Consider the following 22,879-nt stretch of genomic DNA (forward strand, 5'->3'; position numbering starts at 1 on the left):
AATTTGTCTTAAAGGCCTTTGTAAGGATGACACTGTAGCTCACTAGGTAATTCAGGAGTCATGCCTTATGGTAGACTGGTTTAGTTTACAGGGCAGTACAGTGGTGCAGTGGTTTGCACTGTCACTGCGCAGCAGGAGGGTTCCAGGGTCGAATCCCGGTCTAAGCCCTTCTTGCCAATAGTAGCTGGAATAAAGCTGGGATGTGCTTCCCCCCCGCGACACTAAGTGTAACCCTACGTTGTGGAAAAACACAATGATGTCGCCTCGGAGTTTCTCTCCACCCTGTGGACGATATTTTTTGTACTTTTTGTTAGTTTTCCAGTAGTCTTCTCATTTCAATACACCAGAGAAGAACTCTTGAGCATAAGAGATACATCTCTACCCAATTTTCCACCACTTTTCCACAATTCTGGAAGTTTTCCGGGGTTTTTGGTCAGAGGCGCAGCGGCTCTCTGTGGAATTACGCGAAGATGGAGACGCCGTCGGGGGAAGCGTGCAGGAGCGCTCGTTAGGCTGAGGCAGCGGGGGTGCGCACGGCGCTCCTGTCTATTCACCTGGCAAATGTTCGCTCCCTGGCAAACAAAATGGACGAACTGCTGCTTCTAATCTCCAAAAACTCCGACTTTTGGAACTCCGCCGCTCTGTGTTTCACTGAAACCTGGCTCAGCAAACACATCCCGGACGCTTCTCTCCAGCTGCCCGGCTTCCGGCTCTTCCATGCGGACCGCAACTCGGAGCTCTCTGGAAAGAAGAGGGGAGGTGGAACGTGCTTTTTTGTCAACGAAGGTTGGTGTAAAGATGTCACAGTGTTAAGCAAATCATGCAGTCCTCATCTTGAGTCGTTATTCATAAACTGTAAACCATTTTATTCACCGTGGGAGTTCTCCTCGTTCATCCTGGTCAATGTTTACATTCCACCTCAGGCCTGTGTAACGGAGGCGTTACAACACCTAGCTGACCAGGTATCAGACATGGAGGCAAAACATCCAGACTCCCTGCTCATCATTCTTGGAGATTTTAACAGAGCAAACCTCAGCCAAGAACTCCCAAAATACAGATAACAGATAAAGTGTCAGGGATGCTAATACGCTGGACCACTGTTATACTGTTTTAAAGAACTCCTATCGCTCTGTTTCCCGTGCTGCCTTGGGTCTCTCTGACCACTGCATGGTCGATCTCATCCCAACCTACAGGCAGAAGTTAAAATCAGCAAAGCCTGTGGTGAGGACAATTAAGAGATGGGCAGCTGAGTCAAAGCTGGAGTTACAGGCCTGCTTTGACTGCACTAACTGGAGTGTCTTCGAGGCTGCTGCCACAGACCTGGATGAACTGACTGACACTGTGACATCCTACATCAGTTTTTGTGAGGACTCGTGTGCAGACCAAAACCTTCTACACATACAACAACAATAAACCATGGTTCACCAATAAACTCAGGAAGCTGTGCCAGGCTAAAGAGGAGGCCCACAGAAGTGGGGACAGGGCCCTGTACAAACAGGCCAGGAACACACTGACGAGGGAGATCAGAGCTGCAAAGAGGTGCTGCTCTGAGAAGCTGAAAAACAAGTTTTCAGCCAACGACCCTACTTCAGTGTGGAAGGGCCTGAGAGACATCACCAACTACAGGAGCCCATCCCCCCACCCTGTGGGTAACAAGGTACTGGCAGAGGAGCTGAACAGCTTCTACTGCCGTTTTTCACACCCTTCTCCCACCCCATCCACAACACTCAACCTCTGTGCCATACCTGACACCTCCCCCTCCCCCCTCAACTCAGACCTCCTACCAGCACTGAAGGTCAATGTGGAGGAGGTGCATCGGCTCTTCCAGAGGCAGAAGACCAGGAAGGCTCCAGGACCTGATGGAGTGTCCCCCTCCTGCCTGAGAATCTGCGCTGACCAGCTGGCACCCATCTTCACCCAGATCTTCAACAGATCTCTGGAGCTGTGTGAAGTACCCTCCTGCTTCAAACGTTCCACCATCATCCCAGTCCCCAAAAAACCCACCATCACGGGGTTGAATGACTACAGACCCGTCGCCCTGACGTCTGTGGTCATGAAATCCTTTGAGAGGCTGGTGCTGAACCACCTGAAGTTCATCACAGGCCCCCGGCTTGACCCCCTGCAGTTTGCCTACTGGGCAAACCGGTCGGTGGATGACGCAGTCAACATGGGACTGCACTTCATCCTCCATCACCTTGACACCCCAGGGACATATGCCAGGATCCTGTTTGTGGACTTCAGCTCTCTCAACACCATCATCCCAGAAATCCTCCGCCAGAAGCTCTCACAGCTCACAGTGCCGACCTCCACCTCTCAGTGGATTTACAACTTCCTCACTGAGGCAGCAGGTGAGGCTGGGGAGCATCACCTCCAGCACCAGAACCATCAGTACCGGCGCCCCCCAGGGGTGTGTTCTTTCCCCATTGCTCTTCTCCTTATACACAAACCACTGCTCCTCAGGGGACCCGTCCGTTAAACTACTTAAGTTTGCGGACGACACAACAGTAGTTGGCTTCATTAGGGACGGTGATGAGGCTGCCTACAGACGTGAAGTAGACCAGCTGGTCCTCTGGTGTGGTCGGAACAACCTGGAGCTTAACCCACTCAAGACTGTGGAGATGACGGTGGACTTTAGGAAGAACCCACCCACCTCCCCTTACCATTCTCAGCACAGTATCTACTGTGGACTCCTTTAAGTTCCTGGGAACCACAATCGCCCGGGATCTCAAGTGGAAGTCCCACGTAGACCTCATCAGGAAAAAGGCCCAGCAGAGGTTGTATTTTCTGCGACTGCTGAAGAAGTTCAACCTGCCTCAGGAGCTGCTGACCATCTTTTACACCTCCATCGTCCAGTCTGTTCTCTGCACTTCCATCAAACCATGTCTGGTTTGGACACCAAACAGGACAGAAACAGACTGCAACGGATAATCAGGTCTGCAGAAAAAATCATCGGGGCTGACCTGCCCTCCATCCAGGACTTATACCAGTCCAGGGTCAAAAAACGGGCAGGAAGCATCACTGCAGACCCCTCACACCCTGCACACAAACTGTTTGATCTGCTTCCCTCTGGTAGGCGTTACAGAGCTCTGTATGCCAAGACTACCAGACACAAAAACAGTTTCTTCCCCCAGGCTGTCTCCCTGATCTCCCCGTAAACCACCTGCCATTGTGTGAACCATCACACTGTTTGCACTACATCATTCGACTGTTTGCACTACATGTATATATATATAAATATATATATATATATATAAATATATATATATATATATATAAATATATATATATATTTTCCTTTCTTGTAAATACTTTATTCTTCATTTTCTTCATTTTTATTATTATTATTGCTATTTTGTATTTGTATGGTGCACAGGACAGAGAAAAATCCGGAGTCAAATTCCTTGTATGGTCACACATACTTGGCAAATAAAGCTGATTCTGATTCTGATTCTGATTCTGAATGGATGGATGTTTCAGTTTACAGTTTAGCTGTAGGCATTAACATTTCTTAAGCTGATATTAATCAAACAATAATGTTTAACAACAATGTTTGGAAAAATGTTTCTGTCAAATTAAATTCTAGGCAATGGCTCATGGAAGAGAGGAGATAAATATGACAATGATGCAAGGCAAGCCTACGCTTCTCTCAACACTGTGACGCTGCTCAGGACTGTCAAGCCTGAGTTTGAAAACTTCTCCATGGAAATGAAAAAGTCCATCAAAAAAGCTGGGTTTCATGACTGCAAAGACTGCGGAAGTGTAAGTATGTCTATCTCACTCACAATTTCTTTCTCAGACTTGAACACGTCATCTTTACTAAATAATACTGATGATGAATTTGCACGCAGTGATGAGTCAGGTAGTATTTGTATATATTTAGAAGTGGTCTGTCTGCCTCTTTGTCTCATGCATGTCATAAGTTACCGTACAGTTTAGCAACTGTTATTATTATTATTATCATTATTATTATTATTATTCCCAGACCTCCCACTGGTCAGAATGGGCTGCTTTTCTCTCAACATTTTTCCAAGCAGTTGAAGAATAAGATAAGATAAGATAAGATAAGGTGAGACGTCAGTGCCACCGGCCTGTAGTTGTTGAGCTCCTTAAGGTGGGAAGATTTCACACAGCTGGTCAGCACAGCAACTCAAGAGCCTGGGACTGATGCCATCTGGACCTGCTGCCTTCCTTGCCTTCAGCTTCCTCAGCTGATTCCTCAGTTGCATCGCTGTGACAGACAGACTTGAGCAGAGAGGTGGGTGCTGGGAACTGAAAAGGTCGAGTCCATGTCTGCATATGGGGTGTGAAGAGGCTTAGGGCTGAATGTTGTGGGAGGGGGCATGGAGAGGGAGCAGCTCATGACAGGAGAAGTGTGGGGCTGCATCAGGGATTGAGCAGGGGTAGGTGCAGGTTCAGCTCATTTGCCCATGCCTGGTCCCCCTCAGTCTGAGTCTTGGGTTCTTTGTAGCCTGAGATGGTCTTCAGGTGCTGCCAGACTCTGCTGATGTTCTCTTTCTGCAGCTGGTCCTCCATCTTCTTCCTGTAGCACATTTTCCCCTCTCTGATCCTCCTCCTCAGCTGGCACTGCACAGATTTCAACTCCTCTTTATTCCCTGACACGAAGGCTCTCTTCTTCTCCTTCAGGAGAGCCTTGATGTCGGGGGTAATCTGTCGTTGCTGCAAAGTTGTTCCTTAACAGTGATGTGCCCTGGGTTACACCATCTTTTGTTCACCACCGCCAGCCCTCCTCCTTTCCTCTAACTGCTCTCCTTTGTCCTGTCTGCCCGTATAAGTTGGAAGCTGTCCAACTCAGCGACTGCGTCTGGAATTATCATCGTTAGCCATGACTCTGTGAACAGCATCACGCTAGCCTCCCAGAAGTCCCTCTCATGCCAGGTTAGTGCAGTGAGCTCGTCCGTCTTGTTGGCGAGAGATCTTACATTCCCCATGATGACCGACGGGAGGACAGGTCGCACGGCTCCCCCGTCTCTTCCACCTCAGTTCTCGCGGGAAGTAGGGTCTCTCTCCGTACTGGTCTCCATGGTGTTTTTTCTGTCTGGTACTCACATGATACACACAAGAGTTAGTACTTGATTGCATAACCATTGTTCTTGATGACTGCAGCCATGCATCTTGGCATGCTCTCCACCAGCTTCTGACAGTGTTCTGCTGTCACAGCAGCCCATTCCTGTTCCAAAAATTCAAACAAATTTCTTTGTTCTTTGTTCTTGGGCTTTTGGTTCTCCATTTTGGGTTTGATGATGTTTCACGGGTTTTCAACTGGATTTAGATCTGGTAATTGAGCAGGCCAAAGCATGGTTCGATTGTTCTGGTTCTCCATCCAGGCTTTAACTGACCTTGCCGTGTGGCAAGTGGCATTGTCTTGTTGAGTTTATCAGCTGATGGAAGTGTTTTGAAGAGTAGCCCTGTACGTGACCTGGTTCATTCGCCCTTCACACAATTGCATTTGTCCTGTTCCACCCACACTGAAACAACCCCAGATCATAACCGATCCACCCCCATGTTTTACTGTAGGGGCAAGACAGTCTGGTTTGTATGCTTCTCCAGGCTTCCTCCAAACCAGTAAGTTGGCTGGAATGGGCATCAACTCAAAAGCCCTTAGCCCAATCATCAACAGCCTCACAATTCTTGTGATCCCTAGCAAAGAGTAACTGCCTTTAGTTGATAAAGGGCTTCTTTCATGCCATGCATGACTTCAGACCAGCTTCGAGGAGTCGGTCAAACTGTCCTTGCTGAGCAAGTCACATTTCTCAACAGTGCCCACTCATTTTTAAGGTCCCTGGAGGTCTGACAACAATTCTTAATACAGGAATGGATGAGTACACGGTCCTCTCATGGAGTAGAAGGATGTTTCCTGCCTTGACCAGCTGGCAATTTGGTAGTACCATGTCCGGCTTGCTTTTTCTTGGTGTAATAAATGACTGTCTTGGAGATCTTCAGTTTTTTTGGCTACCCGTCTCTCACTCATGCCAATTTCCAACACTACCAAGATGGCTGCCTTTGTGGCTTCACATAATTCTTTTGTTTTAGGTATTATGTGAGAGCTGACAAGTTCTGAGTTGTGCTATGGCTTGAATGTAAGCAGAAAACCACTCTAGGCCTTTGCATGTGCAGTGCTGCATATGAGATGAAATGGCCTCTTATATACCCTGGGAATACAATTAAGTTTAAGCATGTCAAAGAGACAAAGTATTCTGGAGTCAGCTGCATTTTTTGTCGTGTTCATTGTATTCTTCAGGTAATGTACCTTTAGTGGTACCAGGCATTAATATGAACAAGAAACTGAAGAAAATAAGAGTGGTCTAATAATTTTTTCCATGACTGTATATCCTCAGTTGAGGTCAGCAGCTCTCCATTCCCAGTGGAACAGTTTGAACAAAGTGCCACTTCCCCTTTTTGAGTCGCCGGACGGTTAGCCAGAATTTATTCGAGGCCAATCAAAAGTCTTTCTCCGTGGTCTCACCAAACTCAGCCACTCTGACTCCACATCCCCCACCACCGCCGGGATGCAATTGAAGCTCTGCCTTAGGTGGGAGTTGAAGGCCATTTTGAGCAGGTCCTTAGCCAGATGTTCCCAGCAAACCCTCACTGTTCGTTTTGGTCTGCCAGGTCTATCTGGCTTCCTCCCTCGCCACCTGATCCAACTCACCACGAGCTAGTTATCAGTTGACAGCTCTGCGCCTCTCTTCACCCAAGTGTCAGAACATATGGCCACAGATCTGCTAATATGACTCCCTATCGCTCAACCTCTTGCACAAGCTCAAGTTTTTTCCCCAGCAGTGAGGTGACATTCCATGTCCCAAAAGCTAGCTTCACCAATCGACCATCAGACTGTGAAGGTCTCCGACTTTGTCTGCCATCTGATCCACACTCCACCGGACCCCTCCTCCTGCGGGTGATGGACCCACTGGATGACACATCCATATCCTTGCTTCGGTCTGGGCCCCATGGGTGAAGGCCCAGCCATCAGGCGCTCTCCGACGGGCCTCTTCCCCTGGACTGGTTAACCCTCTGGGCAAAATACACTTGTCCATGATTTTACCTTTTATTGAGGTCTTTGTGAAAAAACAAACCTGTGGTTGTCGTTGTTTTCCTTGATTAATGCTGAGTAATAGGCTGCTCTGACATTGCGTAGTCAGGTCTTGAGAAGTGTGAGTATTGATATAACGAGGGGGTGGACTCATTTAGGCTAACATTCCTCTTGACAGAAGCAGGTTTTGGTAAGACAAAATAAACCAATATAATAATCTTATATTAAATCATGTACCAATACAGCTTGGATGACAGTGATTTAATGTTTTAAATCTAAATCTAAAGCAATTCTCCATTTTTTTAACTTTTTTTTTTTTTGTAGTTTTTTTTCTGTAAAAATCATCTTCTTTTTGCATTTTTTAAATTATTTTAGGTGGATAGGAGGCAGACACAGTTTCAGTAGGATTTTGGGTGGGTAACTGCTTTAATGGAAGGGCAGAGATGCAAGTAGGTCTGCAATATTACCTCTTGGTCTCCAGAAAGTCAGCCAGTTATCTAGCCACAACATTAGCCACCACCACCTCACAACAAACAAGTATTTATTGATTAGATTTGTCAGGGGCCCAGAGAAAACTACAGAGTCTTGCATTGTCTTTGAAACTTGCGCTGCCAACATTAATTTTGGTGACCTCCAACTGGTGTAGCTGATTACCGCCAATGTGTATTGAAAATGTCACATTGTTTACCTTTATCTTTAGCCAGGCCCCCAGAATGCATTTGCCTATGATTGCTGGTGCCGCTAACTTCACATTTCTCAAAATAAAGCTTTCAATAATCAAAGTTGGGATCTTACCACCCCTGTCGCTGTTTGAAATGTGAACAGACTGAGGATGAATTGTTGGCTTACTCTTAGGACTATGTTTGCTTCATACAGTCACTCAGCCTGCCTGGTGTTAGTAAAACTAACACTGAACTGAATGTGTGTTCAAAAATATAGCAAGTGATTAATCACTAAAGTGGGGAATAAAACAAAGTGAACAATGTTGAAGTAGAGCAGCAAATTAACATACCAGTAACAAACATACAACAACCTGAAGTGAGGTAATACACTAATTGCAGCATATCAGCCCATCCAGGTAGCCACCAACAACCAATCAGAAAGTCACCATCCATTCTAGTAATAATCTCTTGTCAGTGTATAAATTCCATGCCAATGACTCTGTAAGACTATTTGTCACAGGGTGGCAAGATCCTGTATTGTGTTCAGAGGAACAGCTTGATGGTCTATCTGTTGCTGAAGGTTGTGCAAAAAATGCATGATTAGAGTAGGAGGTGTTCCATGATGCTCCGTGGCTTGAACAGCTCCCTCTTCTATGACTTCCCCATCTATTGGTGTGGGCTGCTCTCAGCTTGGTACCACAGTACATCACAGACTGGAACAGACAACTCTTGACCAATTCCTCAAGAAAGACATTTGGCACTGAGCATTTTTGTCTAGGTACTTCTTGTCCTCAGCAACAATGTTGGCATAAAGTTTTGTCCAGTTCATGGCTCATCCAACTCCTATCAGGAAGCAAGTTCAGAAGAAATATTCAAAATCTATACAATTGATTTTATGAGTTTATGACTCCTTGAAAACTATAATGGATTGGAGGGCCCCAACACCCTCTGTATTTACAAACTTAATACTAACCCAAATCCTAAGGTCAAAACTGCAAAATCTGTCATCATGTATGCCACATATATTTTCCAAAATATGTGCACATATTCGCAATTGGCTCCCCACATATATGTTTTTCATTTATATGTACATATATATCCATATATGTAAATAAATGTGTGCATATGTGGATATATATCTGCTGTTGCAACATATACATCTATCCATCCAGTCTAATATGCTGTAAGACTAAGTTTACATTTTCAGGGGACTGAAGAAGACACAGACATTAGGTTGTTTGATTATTTAATTTTATTCCGCTTCCTGAGACAGATATGAGATGTAGTTGAAAGCTCCAAAAATGTAGTAATTGTAATGATAAAATACCTTTAAATCTGTTATGTTATGCATAGTGTTTTCAAGGTCTAGAATGAACGTCCTTACTGAACAACATACTTCTGTTTAGTCAACCATACGGTGATATTTTTTAAAATGTTCTTTATCATACACTGGTTGGAATATATGACAACATTATGATCTTAGGTTGCATAAAATATTTTAAAGTTCACTTACTGTAATGAACACATTTTATTAGGCCGTGATGTAGCAAAATTCCAGCAAAACAGAGGACAAACTTTTCTGAATGTAAACACGGGCCAGTTGCATGGAGATACCAGTATCAGTCGAGGTTCTTGGCTTCCACATTGTAAATGAGAAAAATCTTATCCCATAATTTTTTTTACGAAAGCGATCATGTGAATGATTGTGGCAGTTAATGACACAGCACGTTTGCACCATGTTTTAACTTGTTTAAACAAAACAGAACACAAGAACAGCGTCACTCATGCGGCTGGCTTAAACACACTTTTCAGTTGCCTGTAAAACCCACAATGCACTGCGGTTTTCCCACTCCGCTACGTCACACTTTTGAGCCATATAATGTTGTAAGCCGGGTCTCTCAGTTTGGCTTTATGAGTCGGTAGTTCTCCCGTCGCCACATTATGGATTATGGAGTGTGAGGCCACTTTAAAAATTGCTGCATGTCATAAAACAATCAAAAGCCATTGTCTTGTGCATTGAATTTTCTTCTGCAAACCTCAGTCTGCATTGAATTAAAATAAGTACAATCATAAATACATTTTGTTTGAACATATATGCACATTACATCATTTGCAAATAAATTGAGATATAGGCATTATGTATGGCATATATGCAAAAAGTCAGTCATATATGAGCTATATATAAGGCATTATGTATGACATATATGCACCTGACTGTGGCATTTTTGTGGATATATATAGGTCATAAATGACACATATATTTCCTATACATGCAACATATATATTTGGATATATGTTCATATATTTCCTTTCCGTGTGGGAATACCCATGTACTCTCGCTGTTACTGGAATAGAAAAGGGCTTCCCCCAAACTGTTGCTACAAAGTATGATGAGGCATTAAGATTTCCCTTAGGGGCTAATGGGCTTTGCCCAACCCCTGAGAAACAGCCCCATAAAGAGGTGTGTCTGTATGCTTTTTGTCTAAAGACATTGAGTTACTTGCTGTTGGCATTTGGCCTTATTACATCCCAAGGAAGTTTTTGCATGTTATTGTGTTATTGTGTACATCCCTCCCTTGGCTGACATAGCAGCCACCTGAGAGTTACTCCACAGTGTAGTTACCAGGATGCAGACACAGCACCCACAGTCCCTCCTACTTGTAAGTGAAGACTTCAATCAAGCGTCTATATCTTCCACCCTCCCCACATTCACATAGTATGTAAGATGCTACACCAGGGACAGCAAGACGCTGGACCTTTTGTATGTTAGTGTCAAGGATGCATGTACTTCTGCCCCCCACATCCTGATCACTGTCTCGTTCATCTGCTTCCTGAATACACACCCAGGGTGAGATGAGAGTCTGAACAGAAGAAGTCTGTGAAAGTGTGGACTGATGAGGCTACTGACTGACAAACTACAGACTGGTAGACACTTTACAGCTCTCATGGTGATGACAACAATACCCTGACCGACTGCATTATAGACTACTACTACTTAGGGACTGTGCTGACCAGCTCTGTGAGGTGGTCATGTACATCTTCAACCTGAATCTTGGTCTGGAGAGGGTCCCTGTCCTGTGACCTCCTGTGTGGTTCCAGTTTGCAAGACTGCACATCCCAAGGAGTCAAACCACTACAAGTCTGTCGCCTTGACCTCCCACCTGATGAAGACCATGGAGAGGCTCAGCCGGCTTCGCTCTGTAGTGAGCACAGCAATGGACATGCACACACAGTTGCCCACAGGCCAGGGTGGATGACGCTGTCATATACCTGCTGCACTCGGCGCAGACTCACCTGGAGAGTGTAATTCAACCAGTGCTGCTGAGAGGGAAGCTGGAGAGAGCAGGAGAGGATGGGCATTTGGCTGCTTGGATCATTGACTACCTCACCAACAGGCCACAGTATGTGAGACTGCGTAACTGTGTATCTGAGGTGGTGGTCTGCAACATGGGGGGCCCCCAGGGAACAGTGCTCTCACCTTTCCTCTTCACCCTTTACACTTCAGACTTCACCTACAACACCAACAGATGTCACCTCCAGAAGTTGTCTGATGTTTCAGCCATTGTTGGTCGTGTGTCAGAGGGGAATGAAACAGAATACAGGTCAGTCATTGTGGACTTTGTGGACTTGTGTGAGCACAACTACCTGTGCTTAAACACCAGTAAAACGAAGGAGATGGTGATTGATTTCCAGAGAAGGACACTACCACATACACCGGTGAACGCCAGGGACCAATAGCCAAATTAATACGTGGGAAATGACTAACGCGAGAACACTGACAATTATTTTGTCGTGCAGTTGTTGTTATTGTAATAATTTTTCTTAAAGTCCGTTGTTCACTAGCTATCTAACCATTGCTCTCTTGCTCACTAAAAAACTGCATTAAGATGAACTTTATTGATCCCACAGTGGGGAAATTCACTTGTCGTGGCAGCTCACAAGAACAGAAAAAGAGTGCAAAAAGCATAAAGTGTACAAAAACAGTTACAAAAAATATAAAGATAATAAATTAACAATTTACAAGTGAATACAGTACAATACACAGCTATATACAAGTCCTCATAAAGGAGGAAAAGAGGACTAGACTGTTGAGTTGTATAGTCTAACAGCAGTGGGAATGAAGGACCTGCAGTAGCGCTCCTTCCTGCACTGAGGGTGTAGCAGTCTGCCGCTGAAGGAGCTGCTCAGAGCCTCTACTGTCTAATGCAGAGGGTGAGAAGTGTTGTCCATGATGGATGTCTGCTTGGCTAACATCCTCCTCTCACCCACCTCCTCCACAGAGTCCAGTGGGCAGCCCAGGACAGAGCTGGCCCTCCTAACCAGCTTGTTCAGTCTCTTTCTGTCCTGGTTCATGCTGTCTGGTCCCCAACAGACCACAGTGTAGTGAATAGCAGAGGCTACCACAGAGTCACAAAAAGTTCTTAGGAGGGGCCTGCGCACTCCAAAGGACCTTAGTCGCCTCAGAAGGTGGAGGCGACTTTGGCCCTTCTTGTATAGGCCATCAGTGTTATGTGACCAGTCCAGTTTATGGTTGAGGTAGATACCCAGATACTTAAAACTGTCCACCATCTCATTGTCAGAGCCCTGGATGTTCACCGGTGTAAGTGGTAATGTCCTTCTCTTGAAGTCAGTCACCATCTCCTTCGTTTTACTGATGTTTAAGCACAGATGGTTGCGTTCACACCGGTCCACAAAGTCCACAATGACTGACCTATACTCCGTCTCATTCCTCTCAGACACACAGCCAACAATGGCTCAGTCATCTGAGAACTTCTGCCAGTGTTGTAGGTGAAGTCAAAAGTGTAAGAAAATAATTGTCTGCATTAATTAATTATCGCATTGACTTGCCCAGCCCTAATGCATTAACACGTTAACGAAGTCCCAGCCCTAATATATATATGTGCATACATATGGGTATGTGGCGGCTTCAATGCTCGGTGTAAAAATGTGAAGGGAAAGAGATAGACAGAAGAAGTACAAAGAGCCCAGTAAAGATCACCACCTCAGTTTTGAGTCCCACACTATCACCACACAATAGCAGAATCAGTAAACCGAAGTTTATCTGGTCAGGTATTGGGCCTTTAACTGGTGATATGTGGGCTCACTGGAATGATAGCGGTGGACGATCTGTAATCAAATAAGGTGCTTACTGTCACAAAGCGCCGTCGTGGCTGACGCAGAAGAAGCTGAACCCCGATGCAGAGTGAAAAATGGGCAGGCAGGCAAGGCGGAGGTCCGAATAATAGTCTTTATTAAATAAAGCAAAACTCACATAAAGCACACACTTACTTACTTACTCACTTACTAAGCAGAAGATAACTATATAGAGATAAATTACTATGAACTAAAAATCACTCTTAATTGAGGAAATCTATCTGAGAAAACAAACAGAAATAAAACTGAAAATCACTCCAATAGAGGAGGAAAAATCCTAAGAACATAAACTAACAATACTCCTTGGCTAAACCTGAACTACGAGATTTACAACAAAAATTCACTCTGTTTCAGAGGCTAGAAAAGAACGAGACACGAGGTACATACACATACAAAGGCTGTAGCATGGACGAGAGCTGGTGCGAACATGAAGAAGGAAACACACTGGCACAAGACAAGGGAAACGCAGACTACTTAAACACATGAGGATGATGGGGACCAGGTGGAAACAATCAGGTGGTTGGGAAGACAATCAGACTGGAGACATGAGGAAGGGCAAGTGACATGAAACGAAAGGAGAGTTACTTTTCAAAATAAAACAGGAAGTGACGAGACATAAACCCAGGACAAGACCTCACCGCGGTGTGACACCCAGGGCGTGACGCTTACAAGTTAAAAGTCATATATCAATGACTCTATTCTAACAATGCCTCTGCCCAGACATAAGTGTTTTACTTTGTGTTGCTCCTCCAGAGTTCAGAAAAGAAATAATCAATTTTGAACGTCTCAGCATGGTCCTTGGCAGGATGTGCTCCATTACTTCGCTCTTCTGGCGATGCGGTCTGATGCTTGATGTCATAGGCTTAGACTGCCGCGGGACCTTCCATGGCGCACTGAGCTCTTTTTTCCTCTCCCTCTCCTTCTGCACACATTTATGTCCCATTAATGCATATTACTAACTCAACTTCTTCCCTGGAGTCCTTGTGCTTTCTCGTCTTGCAGGTTACCATGGATCGTGGTTGAACCTCCTGCTTCTGTCCTGCTTGAAACATACTGCAATTACTACTGTTCAGTCATAATCTATTTTAATTCTATTACTACTCTGCTGCAGCTGCCATTATTATTGTTACTAATATTGCTGTCATAATCACCATAGTACCTTCTGTATACTTCATTGTCATTATCATTATCTACAGTTCCAATTCTTCTGGTATTGTTACTGCTGCTATGCATCTCTGCTTGTGTGCTCCTTCTCTCACGCTCCACTCCCACTCTCCCTCTCTCTTTTTGTCTGTGTATCTCTCTCTTTCTCTCTCTCTCTCTCTCTCTCTCTCTCAACCCAACCGGTCAAGGCAGATGGTCGCCCATCTTGAGCTGGGGTCTGCTCTGAGGTTTCTGCTTTCTAAAAGGCAGTTTTTCCTCGCCACTGTCGCCAAGTGCTTGCTCAAGGGGGAATGTTTGGTTCTCTATATTACGATTTAATTAGAGTTTGGTCTAGACCTGCTCTAATTGGAAAGTGTCATGAGATAACTGATAATTGGCTTGGGCCGATCCTGTTCACCTTATATATGCTCCCTCTAGGAAATATTATTCAGAAACATGGCATAAACTTTCATTCATATGCTGATGACACTCAGCTGTACTTATCCTTAAAGCCTGAAGAAACAGAGCTGTTAGCCAGACTCCAGGCATGTCTTAAGGATAAGGACTGGATGACCTCCAATTTTTTATTATTAAACTCAGACAAAACTGAGATCATTGTTCTAGGCCCCAAACATCTTAGAACTTGAATAGCTGAATATTCTTCTTCTATATACTGAATACTCTCCCTCTGGACGGCATTACTTTGGCCTCCAGTACGACTGCGAGGAACCTTGGCGTTATCTTCAGTCAGGACGTGTCATTTATCCATTGCATTAAACAGATCTCTAAGACCGCCTTCTTTCACCTCTGTAATATTGCTAAGATGAGGAGCGTTCTCTCTCAGAGTGATGCTGAAAAACTGTCCAAATTACTCTATTAATAGCCTGCAGCTGATCCAGAATGCAGCAGCTAGAGTTTTAACAGGAATCAGTAAAAGGGATCATATCTCCCCCATCTTAGCTTCTCTTCACTGGCTTCCTGTAAAATTCAGAATAGACTTTAAAATTCTCCTACTTACATATAAGGCCCTAAATGGACTAGCCCCATCATACCTGCAGGATCTAATAGTCCCATATATTCCCACTAGAAAACTCAGATCGCAGAGTGCAGGTTTACTTGCTGTTCCCAGAATTTATAAAAGTAGAATGGGAGGACGAGCCTTCAGCTATCAGGCACCCTTACTGTGGAACCAGTTGCCAATCTGGGTTCGACAGGAAGACACCACCTCCACTTTTAAGACCAGACTTAAAACCTTTCTGTTTAGTAAAGCATATAGTTGGCCTCAAACAATGTGTGTAGGGCTGGTAGGCATAGTTACAGTCACTTCGTGACATACAGCCACAGGTAGAATAGGTCCTATTAACTGTTAATCTTTAATCTCTATCATAGCTGTGCTGCTATAGGCCTATGCTGCCGGGGGACACAAACATGATCCACTGAGCAGTTACCCCTCCTCATTTTCCTCTTCTTCCTCTCCCATCCTCTCCCCTTGTCAGATTAACATAAAATTCATTATTTTATGTCACTAACTGTGTGTCCAGTTCTCCTCGTAGTTTTGTGTCTCTCCCTCCCTTTCTCTCTCTCTCTCTCTCTCTGTATCTTTCTGCAGGTATCTCTCCATCCAGATCTTCATGTTGAACTGCATCCGGCCCTATGACCAACCCAATGTCTACTGTTGACATCTGTCTGTCATTCTTCTGTGCACCGACTATCGACGGGGTGGTTCTCCCTTGTGGGCTGGGTCCTGCTCGGGGTTTCCTCAGCATTTCACCATACAGCATTTCATTATAATTTCATTATTCTAATTTCAGTCTTGTGAAATGTTAAAATCATATTGAGGTGGTATGGAAAGTGAAACTGAACGGATGAATGACGTGAAAAATGTAAAATTTTTATGAGTTGAGATTTTGTTTTATTTGTCTTTTTAATAATATTGTTCTCATGTTGTTAACTGCTTTCCTGCCTGTACAACATCCATTGCACATCTGCTCATCCTGGGTGAGGGATCCCTCCTCTGTTGCTCACCCTGAGGTTTCTCCCATTTTTTCCTGTTAAAGGTTTTTCTGGGAGTTTTTCCTTAGTCGATGTGAGGGTCGAAGGGCAGAGGATGTTGCTATGATGTTATGTAAAGCCCTTTGAGACAAACTGCTTGTAAAAATGGGCTATACAAATAAACTTGTCTTGTCTTGTCTTGTCTTGTCTTGTCTTGTCTTCACCTACGGAGATGGCTTGACCACAGCCAATGTCCATGTCGGGTCTGCGTTCAAATTCAGATTTACATGTTGGTGTAAATCATGGGTCAGTCACTTTGGTTCAGGCTTTTGGAGGGACATGTAAGTCTCTGTTGTCCTCCTGAACACATGGCTAGAGATCCCAACGCACCAATGCCCTGTACGAGAAGGGCCAAAGTCGCCTCCACCTTCTGAGGAGACTGGGGTGTGCAGACCCCCTGCTGTGGACAGGGGGCCTGCACACAACTCTGTGGTAGCCTCTGCTATTCACTATGCACTATGCGGTCTGTTGGGGAATGGGCAGCATGGACCGGGACAGGAAGAGACTGAATAATCTGGTCAGGAGGGCCAGCTCTGTCCTGGGCTGCCCACTGGACTCTGTGGAGGAGGTGGGTGAGAGGAGCATGTTAGCCAAGCAGACATCCATCATGGACAACACTTCTCACCCTCTGCATTAGACAGTAGAGGCTCTGAGCAGCTCCTTCAGCGGCAGACTGCTACACCCTCAGTGCAGGAAGGAGCACTACCGCAGGTTCTTCATTCCCACTGCTGTTAGACTATACAACTCAACAGTCTAGTCCTCTTTTCCTCCCTTATGGGGACTTGTATATAGCTGTGTATTGTACTGTATTCACTTGTAAATTGTTAATTTATTATCTTTATATTTTTTGTAACTGTTTTTGCACACTTTATGCTTTTTGCACTCTGTTCTTGTGAGCTGCCACGACAAGTGAATTTCCCCACTGTGGCATCAATAAAGTGCATCTTAACACAGTTTTTTAGTGAGCAAGAGAGCAACGGTTAGATAGCTGGAGGGCAACAGACTTTAAGACCTTTAAAAAATATTATAATAACAACAACAGCAACTACAGTTGTTACCTGAAAACTATTAGTTTATTAACTCTTTATATTTTTTTTAAACTGTTTTGCACACTTTTTGCACTCTTTTCTGTTCTTTTGAGCTGCCATGACAAGTGAATTTCGCTGCTGTGGAATCATTAAAGTTAATCTTATCTTATCTTATCTTATATAGTGTATGAGAGTAGCAAAATGAAAAAGCGATACCATTTAGGTTCCAGAACAACAACAATGTAAAATACCAATTTCAATGTGAAAATACCAACAAAACAATCTGCCTGTCACTTACTCTTTATGACCATATGTTCCATTTCAGGTCAACATATTTGTTGAGGGATTCCACGATGCCATGTTGCTTTACGCCATGGCCTTACATGAAGCTATGAAGAATGGATACAGTAAGAAGAATGGAACAGAGATCACCTCACAGATGTGGAACAGAACCTTTGAAGGTAAAACACAGCATCATCAAACAATGTTCCTAGTATGGTGTGGTAAATGAAAAATATAACATAAAATATAAACAGTTATTTCACATATCCTGCATTGCAAAGCTTATGAGTAGAGTTACTCTGAAAAACACATTTGCATGTTTTCTGTTTTAAGCTTTCTATGTTCCTTTAAAACCATAATCTCAAATAAAATCAAATTTAGAGTCAGGATGGCCGAGCGGTCTAAGGCGCTGCGTTCAGTCTCCCCTGGAGGCGTGGGTTCGAATCCCACTTCCGACAAGATCATTTGGGGGCAGCCGTGGCCTAGGGGTTGGAGAAGCGGCTTGTGATCGGAGGGTCGCTGGTTCGTTTTCCCCACCGTACGGGCAGGAAAAATTTGAGTGTGGTGGTGGAGTGATAATGTCCCCACCCCCCATTAGCCGGCTGGCACTTAACCTCCAATATATGCTCCCCGGGTGCTTGATTTCAGTCAGTGATGGGTTAAATGCAGAGAAATAATTTCCCAGCTTGGGATTAATAAAGTAACTTAAATTTAAAAAAAAAAATAGTCAGAAGTAGGTTGAGGTGCAGATACCAGGTGTGCCAACAGTTTACAAGTATTAAACATAAAGTTAAACCTAAATAAAAGACCTTAACATATGGTGACATACGGTAAGCAAATATGCCAATAGACAATATAAAATCAAAATGAAGAATAAATCTTCATCCCTTTGGGGAAAAAAATATAGACATATCATTATCATTTATAAGAAAAAACTGCTACAAACCAAAACACTAGGAAATAAAGAAACATTCATCGGTTTGACAAGTGGGTGCCATAGAAATACAGCAATAACAACAGAAACCAAGAAAACACAAGTCATTGTACACTATATGGTGATGGTGTATAGGATGGTGATCCAGAAATGTTTGAAATTTCAAAATTGTTTACTGGAAATGAAATAGTGTATAAGTGGATATGGGAGCAGTTTTGGATGCAGCCAGTAAGAGATAATGAGATAATCCCAGCCTGCGCAGAATTTATCAACAATGATTGCTTGACAAATAGCATACAGTGGTATGGAAACATTTGGGCACCACTCTGAGATTTTATGATAATTTTCTCTACCTTTATAAAAGAAGATCCAGCAACAAATTTTGTGTTGTACACATTTAAGAATTTCCCTTCAAGGATATAAGAATTTCCCTTCAGGGATAAAAGGAATTCTGATTCTGATTCTGAATGAGTGTTTTCCAGACTGACATTCTTAGAGTAACATTACATAGTTTTATTATAATACAATAAAATGTAAAAAATGTAATGTGCAAAAGTTTGGGCACTCTTTTAATCACATTCATTTCAGGGCCTGATTTATAGATGACAGGTAGCAGCACAAAACTGCTTTGATTAGCTCGTTAGATCTTCAATTACAAAGACAGGTGGAATCAATCATGAAAAAGGCTATTTAACTTAGGTAACTGCTGGCTGTGCTTGTCTTAAGTTCTTTCTTAGAGAGTGAAAACATGGGGGCCTCTAAACAACTCTCCACTGACCAAAAAACTAAGATAATTCATTACTATGAATTAGGAGAAGAGTACAAGAAATTATCTGGAAGGTTTTGACTGTCTATGTCCTCTGTCAAAAATGTAGTACAGAAATGGAAGGTCACAGGAACAATCACTGTGAAGGAAAGATGTGGAAGGCCGAAACAAATACAAGAAAGGCACAGGCGAAGGATAGTTAGAATGGTCACACACAAGCCACAGACCACCTCCACAGAACTACAAGAACATCTGGCTGCTGATGATGTAGTTGTTCATTGTTCCACAATCCAACATACTTTGCACAAGGAAAACCTCATTGGAAGGGTGATGCGCAAAAAGCCTTTCCTGAGTGTTCATCACAAGAGGAGTCACATGAGGTATGCAAACGCACAACTGGACAACTCATTTTGGAAAAAAATGCTGTGGTCAGATGAGACTAAGATACAGTTATTTGGTCACAACCAGAGGAGGCATGGCAAAAAAAAACACACTGAATTCTATGAGAAGAACTTATTGCCTACCGTGAAATTTGTTGGAGGGTCCGTCATGTTATGGGGCTGTGTGGCTGGCACAGGTACTGGAACCCCACATGAATTCCTCTCAGTATCAGCAGCTTCTTGACAAGAATGTTCAAGAGTCAGTCTCAAAGTTGAAGCTATGCCGGGGCTGGATTTTTCAGCAGGACAGTGATCCTAGGCACCAAGGAATTCATGCAGAAACACAAGTACAATGTTCTGGAGTGGCCATCTCAGTTCCTAGATTAACATCATTCAAAATGTATGGATTGATTTGAAGCAGGCTGTCTACGCACGGAAGTCAAGAAACCTGACTGAACTGGAGGTGTTTTGTATGGAGGAATGGGCCAAAATACCACCTGCCAGACTTCAGGGACTTGTCTGTGGCTATAGGAGGCGTCTACAGGCTGTTATTGCAGCAAAAGTTGGCTCTACTAAATATTAATGGCATTATTTCTTTGCGGTGCCCAAATTTATGCACATGCCTATTTTTGTTTAAATGCACATAAAAATGTTTCTGTTGTTATTTCACTACTGAAATGTTTCTGTTTCCATAAGGTATAACATATGTTAAAATGAAGTTGCTGCTTCAAAAGCTCAGCAAGTAACAAACTGATGCAATGATTTTCCTAAGGGGTGCCCAACCTTTTGCTGTATCTATTGATATATGGATGTTAACCTACATGCATGTACATAATAGTAAAATCTTAAGTTTTACATGTCTTGTTTAGATTTGTTGTCATTGCTTATTTCTATCTCTCTTTCTGAAAGTTGTTCTTGGAACTCTGTAACACTGAGAGCAATGAAACAACCACAATGAAATTTCTTGTATGTATAAACATTTTTGGGCAATAAATCTTTATTTTTTTGCTTTATGTCTATCTGTAGTTTTATCAGACAGCTAGCAAAGTATACATGTGAAACTGCAGCAAGTAGCGACGTTTATTTTTTCCCCCTTCCAAGCCTCTACCTGGTAGCTCTTAGTCTAGACAACAAAAATGTTGGCTGAATATTTGAATATTTTTTATTATTTGTGTCCATGTTAACCAACCAATCCCCTCCTCTGTTGCTCACCCTGAGGTTTTTCTCATTTTTTTCACTGTTAAAGGTTTTTTTCTGGGAGTTTTTCCTTTGTCGATGTAAGGGTCTAAGGGCAGAGGATGTTGCTATGATGTTATGTAAAGTCCTTTGAGACAAACTGCTCGTAAAATTGGGCTTGTCTAATCACTTACTTAAAACATTTAATGTAAAATAATTAATTCACTCTCTTTATGTCAGTATTTAGTAGGTACACATATGGTTACAGTCACAGGACTGAGTGTGTGTGGATTGGTCTGATTGCTTTTATTTTACTGCATTCATTTTATCCCCTACCTGTACAAGCCTTCAAGGGCCTACTGCTGAGAAGCATCAGAATCAGAATCAGAATCCGAATCAGCTTTATTTACCAAGTACGTGTGACCATACAAGGAATTTGACTCTGGATTTTTCTCTCTCCTGTGCACCATACAAAATACAAAAAATAAAAAACAGAAAATAATAATAATAAAAAATAATAATAAAAATAAAGTAAATCCACTGATATACAGAACTTTATACAGAACTGATTTATAAATGTCCAGACGCCTTGCTTTAACTCTTTGAGTGAATATGATTTGGATGACTGAGAATCTCCACAGACAAATAAAAATAAAGTATTTACAAAAAGAAAAAAACAAGATATAAATATATGTACATGTAGTGCAAACAGTGCAATGGTTCATGCAATGGCAGGTGGATTACAGGGAGATCAGGGAGACAGCCTGGGGGAAGAAACTGTTTTTGTGTCTGGTAGTCTTGGCATACAGAGCTCTGTACCAGAGGGAAGCAGATCAAACAGTTTGTGTGCAGGGTGTGAAGGGTCTGTAGTGATGCTTCCTACCCGTTTTTTGACCCTGGACTGGTATAAGTTTTGAATGGAGGGCAGGTCGGCCCCGATGATTTTTCCTGCAGACCTGATTATCCATTGCAGTCTGTTCCTGTCCTGTTTGGTGGCCGATCCAAACCAGACAGTGATCGAAGTGCAGAGAACAGACTGGACGATGGAGGTGTAAAAGATGGTCAGCAGCTCCTGAAGCAGGTTGAACTTCTTCAGCTGTCACAGAAAGTACAACCTCTGCTGGGCTTTTTTCCTGATGAGGTCTATGTGGAACTTCCACCTGAGATTCCGGGCGATTGTGGTTTCCAGGAACTTAAAGGAGTCCACAGTAGATACTGTGCTGTTGAGAATGGTGAGGGGGGTAAGGTGGGTGGGTTCTTTCTAAAGCCCACTGTCATCTCCACAGTCTTGAGCGGGTTTAGCTCCAGGTTGTTCAGACCACACTGGAGGACCAGCTGGTCGACTTCATGTCTGTAGGCAGCCTCATCACCGTCCCTAATGAGGCCAACTACTGTTGTGTCGTCCACAAACTTAAGTAGTTTAACAGACGGATCTGACAGAGCAGTCGTTCTAAAAGAGAAATTTTTATACAGTGTACAGTATCTGGTGCTGCAAGAATTACTGATGTTAATAAATAAATGTACTACAGATGCTCCTGTTTTATTAAGGTGTTATTTATTCTGATTTAAACATATCTTTTGGTTGAAGAGCATCAGAGTTTACCATCAGTTGCACAAAAAGTGACCCCTAAATTATGTTTTCATTGTTTCCATGATGGTGTACAGGAATTGCTGGCGAGGTATCTATGGATATCAATGGTGATAGAATTGGAGATTTCTCTCTGATGGCCATGACCAATGTGGAGGCAGGAACATATGAGGTAAGAGGAAAGTTCCATCATTATGATGGGCTATCTCCAACATGCTAACATCCCACAACAGGGAGACGATAGTTAATGTGTTCATGGAAATGGGTAATAATATGGTGTACTAACTTACAGGTGGTGGCCAACTACTTTGGTGTAAATGGAACTTTTCAGCTGCTGCCTTCCTTCAACACAGACCATTTCACTCTGAGAGGAAAACATAAACCACATGCAGAGATATCGGACAAATCATGTAAATGAACACCACTACTCTCTGAAACCTGTGAAATTTGACTTGCTTATCTGCATTATATATGTATGATGGACCTCATGTGTTAAACAATAACTACTCTTCCAACCAGGTGGACTAGGAGTATCAGCTTTGACTGGAGTCATAGTGGGGGCTGTTCTGGGAGCTGCAATGCTTATGACATTCTACTTTTTCAGGTAACAATAGTTTATGTTTATCTTTTCATGTACACAGACATTGTCACATTCAAGTACAC

At 43.2% G+C, this 22,879-nt stretch overlaps 1 protein-coding gene across 1 annotated transcript in view; it reads left to right on the plus strand.

Moving 5' to 3' along the window:
- npr3 (natriuretic peptide receptor 3) overlaps positions 1 to 22,879 on the plus strand; it is a 77,666-nt gene that overhangs the window by 51,265 nt on the left and 3,522 nt on the right. The window contains exons 3-7 of the mRNA XM_046386105.1: positions 3,584 to 3,759; positions 17,416 to 17,551; positions 22,294 to 22,388; positions 22,509 to 22,626; positions 22,736 to 22,820. Of these exons, the coding sequence (XP_046242061.1) occupies positions 3,584 to 3,759; positions 17,416 to 17,551; positions 22,294 to 22,388; positions 22,509 to 22,626; positions 22,736 to 22,820 (610 nt within the window). The remainder of the gene's footprint in view (positions 1 to 3,583; positions 3,760 to 17,415; positions 17,552 to 22,293; positions 22,389 to 22,508; positions 22,627 to 22,735; positions 22,821 to 22,879) is intronic.

Source organism: Scatophagus argus, chromosome 4 (genome assembly GCF_020382885.2).
Source record: "Scatophagus argus isolate fScaArg1 chromosome 4, fScaArg1.pri, whole genome shotgun sequence".
Lineage (NCBI taxonomy): Eukaryota > Metazoa > Chordata > Actinopteri > Scatophagidae > Scatophagus > Scatophagus argus.